Source organism: Trichechus manatus, unplaced genomic scaffold (assembly GCF_000243295.1).
Source record: "Trichechus manatus latirostris isolate Lorelei unplaced genomic scaffold, TriManLat1.0 scaffold00026, whole genome shotgun sequence".
Lineage (NCBI taxonomy): Eukaryota > Metazoa > Chordata > Mammalia > Sirenia > Trichechidae > Trichechus > Trichechus manatus.
Window position 1 is genome coordinate 10,295,341 of NW_004443962.1, and position 9,551 is coordinate 10,304,891.

Below are 9,551 nucleotides of genomic sequence, written 5' to 3' on the forward strand. Positions count from 1 at the left end.
ATTTTCCAGACTTCCATAGTTCAGTTCCTGCAGCAAAGTTCATATGGCTAAAGAAATGTCGGTGGAAGTGGTGACCTCCACTTCCAGGCCTGGCCAATACAAATCTCCCTTTTATGAATTCCCATTCTCCCCTGCGGTGACTTTGGGGGCCATGTATTAAAGATACTGATGTCAGAAAATAGAAAGACTCAGGGTTCCTGAACAACTGGGTGAAGTTGACTACACTCCCGCCATCACCTCAGCTGCTAACCATGTTGAACAGTGTTGTGAAGGAGAAATAAACTTTTATTGTTTTAGGTTACTGATTTGGGGAGTGGTTTGTTACAGAAATTATATCATCCTGACAAATACCCCTATTATTTGCCGCATACGACGCTACACACACCTATGCCAAATAAAAAATAGCTTAAGGATTAACTGACAACATAAAGTGCATTAAATGAGTCATGTATGACAAAGCAGAGTGATTACTGGGCTGTGGGGTGCGGCTATGTGAGTCCAATCCTTGCCTCTGCCACTCTTTAGCCATGTGACGTCAGGCAAGCCTCTTGATTATAAAATAAGGGTACTGGACTAAGTGAACTGTAAGAGTCTTTCCAGCAATATAGTTTTATAACCCTATCACTATTACTAGCTTTATCACAAGAGAGGCTTGGTTAATTGCCCAGCAAAGAGCATCAACAATCAAGCTAAGACTCCAAGAAAGAGGGATAAACAGGTTGCGCTGGTCTGGAAAGGCTGCAGAGAAGAGGAGAAAGCTGAGCAGTTCTTGAAGGCTGGTCAGAATTTAGATAGAGAGAAGGAAGCAGAGAGCAATATAAGCAGCAGAAGGAAAGGCAGAGTGCCATGTAAACACCAGGCTACTAGGAAATGTCAGTTTGACCAATGTGGCTCAAAAGGACTTATGTGCACAGATGCAAGAAATGAGGGCAGAAAAGCACGTTAAATCCAGAATGGGGTCTGGACTTTATCCTATGGGTAGCGGTGAGGGTGAGTCATGGAAGGTTTCTGTGTAAAGGATAACAGGCTATATAGCAATAGTGCTGCAGTCTTTGATCTTCATCAGTAAGTGCTTCAAGTCCTCTTCATTTTCCATACATACCTATCGAGTAATTTTGCCAAGTAAAACAAGTGCCATTTTCAAAGAAAAGAAAGTTACAAAAAACTACACATGTTCTCAAGACCCTCAATTTTAGTGTATAATATTTTATACATTTTTGGAATTCCTCTTCCCTAAAATTTTAATATATGAGTCACTTTATCTGTTGCTCAGCTCCTTCAGCACACCTCATTATTTTCTCCCCTTTTCCAACGGCATGCTTAGCCACAAAAACTAGTCACTTCTTTAGGAGAAGTCAGATGGCACAACAGGCCAACCCCCAGACCTAGTTAAGTGGCAGCGTCCACACAACAGCTACTAGGCTGGGGGCGTTCCTACAGCAGAGGGGACGAGAAAAGCTACTGCTGCTCTGGAAGACGGCACCCGCATCCTGCTTCTTGCACTTGGAAAGCTTTTGTCCACACAGGAGTCCCACCTGCCATTTGTGGCTCCAGAGGACTGCCTCCTGCATGCTCAGTGCTCAGAAAGCAGCGCTAACTGGCTTAGCCACATCCAGCACCTCTGCTTCTCCATGCCCAGCTGGGCACAGGTGGGCTCTAAAGGTCATTCATCACCACCCACCAGACACCTATCTGTCCTGTTCTCAATTGCAAGGTGTCTCCTAGCCCTCATGGAGAACTGCTCCTACCCTTCTGACATGAGTGCCTAAGAGTTCCAGGGCTCCCCCAGTGACATCCCTCTGCACAGCTGGCTCAGACTATGTCAATGACGATGCCCAAGATGTCTCCAAGCTGAGTACACCCTGCCTGTGGAGGTCAGAAAGAGAGGGGTGACCTCCACAAGTGCCTTCTTTAATAAAAGTAAAACTGTTGGGGAATGTCAGTCATCTCAACTGAGACATTACCTGTTTTTCTGGCATCTTCTTTGGTCTTGGATTCCTGAAATCCAAACAGTGTAAGGCAGCATTAATAAATCACTAATAACTTCTTTACATTAAGAAAATGTCCCTGGGACCAACCTGGAGATGTAGGGTAAACAGAAACTATGAAAAGCTCTGGCAATGATGCTGTTGAATGCATCTGAGGCTATATTTAGTGGCATATCCACTTACTGGTCACAAAAACTATTGGTAAAAATGAGACACACATAACAGATACCCCAACTAACACCAGGTGTCTGGGATAAGACCTAAAGCAATTCAGCTCATGGTTTTTCCCTATTTAACATTTATTGCTTGTTTACTATAGAACAAGCACTGTGCTGTGAGCCCTGGTGGCGCAGTGGTTAAAAGCTATGACTGCTAACCAAAAGGTCAGCTGTTCAAATCCACCAGCTGCTCCTTGGAAACCCTATAGGGCAGTTCTACTCTGTCCTATACGGTCGCTACGGGTCGGAATGGACTCAACAGCAGTGGGTTTGGTTTGGTTTTGGGTATCCCATTCAATTCTCACAACAACCCGATGAGATAGAGACTAATATTACTCTATTTTACAATTGAGGAAATCATTAGTACATGTAGTACGGATCACTGTCCCCTCAAAATGATGTATGAACATCATAAATATAGCAAGTTGCAAGTGATAAAGCACCCAGAAAAAACAGACCCAAATTTTTACATCCCAAATCACCATTATTGTAACCTCCAAATCTTGACTTTTTAAAAGGTATCTAAAATCAAACAAGAGTCCTTTCCTCAGTCTTCCACACCTACCCTATCACCTCCTTCCTCCCTCCACATTCATGCTTCTCTTCTCACTCCAGCTGGGTGTATACTTCTCAGCCCACTGTATCTTTCTCACTATGGTTCCCATCCCCACCACTTGGGAGAACATGCTGCTTCCCTTCCAATCATTCCTCAAATTTACATACCTTTGTTGGGATTTTCCTCCCAGAGACATCACAGATTTCATCCGGGGGTGTGGGCAACTGAACAGTTAACTTGAACGTTCCTTTTTCTGGCCATACTAACTCGTGGTTTTCTCTCTCCAGAACTTTCTGCCGAACTGAAATGTCCAACATCAACAACAAAAACAAAAAAAATCAAGTGATAGGCAATCTTTATTCACAAGATTATTCTATTGATATCCATAGACTTCCTCACCATCAGTCAATAACTTGGTCAGTTTCCCAAGAAAGGCTCTATGTAGTGAAAAGAGAAGAGGTTTAGCAAGCAGACATGGATTTCAATTCCATCTTTCAATTTATTTTGTAACCTTGAGCATGTTCCTTACTGCCTAAGCCTCAGTCTTCTTGTCTATTAAGAAGGTTAGTGAAGGCTGCCCCATAGGAGTGTTATGTGGATTAAACTGAAGAAACATTATAAAGAACTAGTATAGTACCTGACACTTAGTAGGTGCTCAGAAAGGTAGTAATTTTTTACTCTACAGTGAAATAATTAAAGCATCCCTTATGGAGAGCCAGTGAAGATCAGGTGCTGGGGCCTGGCATGATGCAAGCAGCGTTTTAGGAGGGTAACTTGGATAGCCATGAGCATTGGTGGTAGAGGGACTGAGGGCAGCAGCCTAGTTTGGAAGCTGTTTCAATAAATAACTTAGCCTGTGGTGGTGCAGCACTTAAAAGCTCGGCTGCTAACCAAAAGGTTGGCAGTTCGAATCCACCAGCCACTCCTTGGAAACCCTAGGAGTCAGTTCTACTCTGTCCTATATGGTCGCTATGAGTTAGAATTGACTTGACAGCAACGGTGTTTTTGTTTTTTTCGATTTGGTGGTAATAAAAGCCTCATAACCACAAGGATGATAGTGAAAGGAGTAGAAAAGAAGGGTCGGGAAATGTTTTATAAAAGAAGAATTAGCAAATCAGGCAGCTAGGCTGTAGTGAAAAAACAGGACGGTGGGCAGAAGAACCCAAAGACCTGGATTCAAATTCCAACTCTGCCACTAACTAGCTGAGTGACCACGAGGAAGTACCTTAACTTCTCCTGAGTCACAGTCTCACTTTAAGGGAAGATAATAAAGTCCATAGAGCAGTGTCTGTGAATGTACACCGCAAAACCCCGAAGAGCTATGCAAATGTCAGTTAAAATTGTAAGGAGCAGCCAGAGAGAAGAAAGGGAAATCAGTGTATCTCAAATGGTGAAGTCCAGGGTATGAGGAGTTTAAAGGAGCAGGCATGGTCAACATAGTCAGATGGCGCCAAGAGGTCAGGGAAAGGGGACTCTCTGAGAGTGCCCTGTACTATCTGGGTGCAAAACTCTGGCATGAATGTTGGGTTACCATGTTGGATTCTGATATGGTTGGCTTGATGAGGCCAAGGATATGGGTCAGAATCTTCCATAAAGAAGGGCATGATGACTTTCCCACCTCAACTATCCACGAAGGGGTAGGGAAGTGGGACCTTGTCTGGATATCGACTCAAAACAGGCCTCAGACAGAAGCTGAGAAGGAACTCCAAACTCTAATTTCATTCTTTATGAGGACGGCAGATGTCTTCCCATGGGTTCCTAAGGGGCAGTGCTAAGCTACAGTGAAGACTAAGGACTGATAGGACCCACAAAGCCCAAGGCAAAGTGAAATTTTACAAGCCAAGTTACCAAGAGTCACGGAACTCGGTGCTGTATTCTTTTTATTGTTCCCTAAAACCCAAACCAGTTACTGTCGATTCTGACTCCTGGCAACTCCATACGTATCAGAATAAAACTGTGCTCCATAGGGTTTCCAATAGCTGATTTTTCAGAAGTAGATTGCCAGGCCCTAGACAGCACTAAAGCTTCACCAGGCTGTTCTCAGATTGTGTGCACATGTGTGGGCACAACTCTTTCAGGAGAGCAGGTGGTAGCAATACCAGTTAGTGATCCCTGATGAGGAGAAAGTGGATCTTGGAGGAAAAAGAGCTGAAACTCTGATGTCCACTCACCCTTACACATGTGGACAGTCTCTCTCCTGCACCAACCTGAGATTTTACTAAAATTGCATTTATTTTACCCCAAGGAGACCGACACATTATTCTGGAGCCAAATTAGGACCAGAAAGAACGATAAAATGTACACATCTGAAATAGGGTATTAAAACGTTATAAATCAACTTACACTCAACTTTTCAGAAAACCACTGAATGATACAAAAAAGAGATACAGCTCCTGTTACTTCCTGTCTGCTAGACACTAATTTCTACAGAGAAGTGCTGTTCAGCTCACTCTTATTATGTGAATATGACAGTGATTACACGAATAAAGTTGTGTTACACTATGGGCCTGCATCCATTAAGGCCACTACTGGGGGGAGGGGGGAGGGTGTCCTCTGCAGGGCAGACAAGTAGAGAAGAACACATTTCCTAGGTCCACAAGGGCCAGCAACTCATTGTGTCCAGTAGTAAATTCTTGGCAATGTGCCAAGAAAGTGTTTCCTCAAATAGGAAACTGAAACTGAACAGGGACTTTCCATGCCATGAGACATTTAACCTTAACAGGTTTTGAGTTTATAAGTTTTGAGTTATCTCATGCAGGGGGGTAGGGGAGTGGTTAAACAAGAGAGGCCACTGGAATAACCTAGGGGTGGAGGAAGAGGGTAGTAGGTTGAGAGCTGGAAAGGAAGAAAGCCTGGCAGGGAGCCTGTGAAATCATTTCCGCTTTGGGAGGCTAGAATATAATTATTTTATCAACACAAAATTATATTTTGTGCTGTTTGTAATTTTATGCTGTTTGTAGTTTCTATAATTATCTCCTTTTATGTTCATCCGGGGTTGTCAACAAACAACAGGGATTGTTAGACTCTGAAGTCCACCAGGGTCACCTGGGGTGCTGGTTCGACCTGCAGATTCCAACCCATCCCACACTCACTGTACCTGAATCTCTACAACTGAGCTGGGAATGTGCATGTTTAACCTGCTCTCCATGTGATCGGATACAGGTGATCTGTGCCCCAGTTTAAGGACTACTCCTGAGGACAATGGGATTCTAAAGAAGGAAGAGGTATCCTTAAGGGCCAGGTCCACAGTTATGTGGACAGTAGAGATCAAAGAAGGGAAAACCTCTTGTGGAAAAGTGAAACCCAGTGGGGGAAATGACTTACACAGCTGCCCTTGAGAGCACTTTAGTGAAATCAATCCTTGGAAAAATTTGTACTTTGTTTTCATAAGGACACGTGAGCCAAGCACGTCTCCTGTCCCCACTCTCCCTCACTTCCTTCAAATCTCTCTCTGTTTCATTTCTTCCTCTTTGGATTCCTCCTGCGGCATTCCAATTGCTCTCATGGCGTTGTAAGCCTCCTGCCCTCTCCTCTGGCCCAAATGTTTCTCCAAGTCCAGCACCACGGAGACAGGATGAGGGGTTGTCCACATCCTGCAGGAACCTGACAGATCACCACCTGTCTGTGAAATCGAGGTGGAAACGTGCCCCTCTGGGAGCAGCAGCAGGTGGCTTGCCTCCCAATACAGTGGGTGTTTTGAGCAAGTAGATGATTGGTGGGCTCTTGTTCCCCCAAATGGAAACGTCAGAGAAAAGACAGGGAGAACTCAGCCTTTTAGCTGCTTGTGAGGAAGAAATTTTTCCCCTAAAGCTCGGAAGTCCCAAGCCAAGATCAACTCAGAACGTGGCCACTGGCTCCCAGTCTTGGGGCCACCCTGAGAATGAGGGAAGGGGCACCCCGGACAGACACTGTGTGGTAATCAACAGCACGGCTGCCGTCCTCCTCCATTGCAAAGGCCATGGCAAAGCCTCTGTATTTCCACCCAGTGTGCCTCTGCACCTCTCCCAAGTGGCCCCCAAACCACTAAAATCTCCACAACCCAAGGGGGATCCCCGTGATCCTCAGCTTTCTTAACCCCTTTCCTTCTTCACCTAAAAGCAACTGCGAGAAACGAAAAGGCGTAAAAAGGGAGATAGAAGAAAAAGCAGGGCGGCCTCTGGTTAACCCAGGCGCTCCGTGCGCGTGGCGTGTTTGCGGGGCCCAGGGGGCCCTGGGAGAATGGGTAGGGGCAGGCCGGCCTCCCGGAGGCTCTGGGTCTCAGGGCCGGAGAAGCCCACTAACGGTTGCGGCGCCCCCTCAAGGCAGAGCTGGGAAGCGCCACGCAAGGGCAACTGCAGCGCGCCGGATGCTCTCCGAAATCCCTACGCCTTTCACCGCTGTTATCTGCGGCGGACAGATTCTCTCGCTGCGTGCCCCCCACCGCGTTTCCCGCTGGGGAAGAGCCCTAGCCCCTCCTCAGAACCCACCCCTCGCCCCCGCTGGGCTCCCGTCCCGCGCCCCTCACCGTCCTCCCGAGAGAAGAGCACCAGGAAGGCAAGCGGGCTCCCGGGCTCCTCGCGAACCACACACTCCCCGCCTCCAGATCTCTTCGGGCTCTGGAAGTACACCTGCAACTTGGTGCGCAGGTTCTTTGGGGGGTCGGGGCCCCAGGATCCGTTGACTAGTAGCGGGAAGGAGACGGGCGCAGCCATCCTCAGCTTTCCTCCTCCAGGCAGGACTGCCTGTTCCGCCCAAGCTGCCTCTGTTAACTTGACCTCCTGTTTCACTTTCGTTTCCCGAAAACCCCTCCCAGGCCTGAGTTTCTGTCTTTGACTGTAAACAGCCGCCCTGGGATTGGACTGGTCACCCCAATTCCCCATGTGCATCTCAGGCCCACAGCAAACGGGTTAATCCTTTGGGGCTGACCATCGCCACTGCTGGCCTCGCGCCTCCCTCCACCTGTGCACCACTGTCCCCTACCTTCCTGCTCAGGGCACTCTGCCACTTACCCAAGCCACAGCTGACATGAGCAGCTGTGGGCCACCAGACCTTGTGCAAACATAGTTTCATTTTTGCTGCAGGCAGACATTTTACAAAAAATAAAATGTCACGCAAACTATGACCCTTTGGAGTATTCACTGCCCACTTCTGGATTTCTTTCAATGATCAATGTAGTTTTCAGAACTTTACTTTGCTTCCCCTTTTGGGGGGTTTTGTTCCCTGATCCTTTAATACTATAGGTCTAGAAATCGTGTGCGGAGTGGCGCGGGGAGGAGGGGAATACATTCACCAGTTACTTGTGAAATATTTACTAGGTGCCAAGCACTCCGAATTGAGTCAACAGACAGACAAACGGCCCCTGCTCTCACAGAGCTCACGCTGCTGTGGGGGACACAGAGAAGTTAAAACATAGTGGAACAAGTGCTCCTGGAAGGAATATACAGGTGTTCCTGGAACAAATTAGGAGGGGCTCCTAGCCCAGGTTTGGCGGCTGAGAGAGGGGACATGTAACCTCAGATCTAAGAAGGAACAACATTTGGAGAGCCATGAACTAGGGAGTACCGTGGCGTCATGCACTGGTAGCAGGATCACTGGCTGTGTGTCGTGGTGAGAGCTGGGGCAGCAAGGCCAGTAAGCAGGCTCCAGTAGTGTCCCAGGTGGCGTATGCGGGTGACTAGGACCAGGGTGCTACCAGAGGAGGATCAGGAAGTGGTCAGATTCTAAATCGACACTGAGGGCAGAGCTTGAAGGAGGTGGGCAGTGAGAGACGGCGAAGCTCGTGGATGACTCCATGGTCATACCTGGATGGAGAATGATAGTGGCCTTTACCAAGATAGGAGGATCAAGGAGTAGCCAGAGAAGTGGCAGGGAAGCCAGGGATGTGTGTGTCCTTGACCCAGGATAAGAGAGCATTTCAAGTCAGAAGGAGGGACTGTCATTCACTGCTATCAATACATCAGGAAAGAGAAACGTCCATTGGACTGTTGGTGGTTCCCTGGGTGGTATAAATGGTTAATCAATAGGCTGCTAACCCAGTGGTTCAAACCCACCCATAGGTGCCTCAGAAGATAGCCCTGGTCAATTGCTTCGGAAAGTTCACTGCTTTGAAAACCCTGTGGAGCGGTTCTACTCTGCACACATGGTGCTGCCATGAGTCAGAATAGACTGGAAGGCAACTAGCAACAACCTTGGACTGTTGCTGACCTGCGAATCAGTCTTTCCTGGTGAGGAGGGAGTGGGAGGGAGACGGCAGTGGGCTTAGTACTGAATGAAAGGGAAGGAAATGGAGGCAGCATCATCAGCTCTTTCAAGAAGTGTGACTGAATCCGGAGGAGTTAGGCGGTACCTTGTGGGGTTATAAAATCAGAGAGTTGATATTTTTGCTTTCTGGCTTTTTAAAATGTAATTTTAAGATGGAAGAGTTTGCAGCATGTTTAAATATTACTGGAATGGACTGAAGGGAAGGATGAAGACAGAGGTTGTAGGAGAAGGTGGGAGGGGATCCTGGAATCATTAGCCTTAAGAGCAGGACAGTCCTACTATACCGGGAGCAAGGTGGGAGACAGGGAGTAGAAGCAGGCAATTTGAATGCTAATGGGAAATTATGGGAGTTTTCACCTGATGGATGCTGTTTTCTCAGTGAAGGAGGTGGTGAGGTCTCTTAGACCCTACCAAAATAAGGGCTTATTCCTCCTGCAGGGGTAGGCCTTACGTATGACCTCTTAAACAATGAAACTGAAATTTCAAGATGAAGAGATTCAGAGATGGGTCAAAGAAATTTTATTGTTGTGGTTGTTATTCTTAGTTGTC

At 47.0% G+C, this 9,551-nt stretch overlaps 1 protein-coding gene across 1 annotated transcript in view; it reads right to left on the reverse strand.

The window, feature by feature from the left end:
* PARP14 (poly(ADP-ribose) polymerase family member 14) overlaps positions 1-7,505 on the reverse strand; it is a 62,539-nt gene extending 55,034 nt beyond the window's left edge. Inside the window, exons 1-3 of the mRNA XM_023728680.1 lie at positions 7,267-7,505; positions 2,930-3,063; positions 1,965-1,998 (exon numbers count right to left, since the gene is read on the reverse strand). Coding sequence (XP_023584448.1) covers positions 1,965-1,998; positions 2,930-3,063; positions 7,267-7,453 — 355 coding nt within the window. The 5' untranslated portion in view covers positions 7,454-7,505. The remainder of the gene's footprint in view (positions 1-1,964; positions 1,999-2,929; positions 3,064-7,266) is intronic.
* Between the last annotated feature and the right edge of the window lie 2,046 nt (positions 7,506-9,551).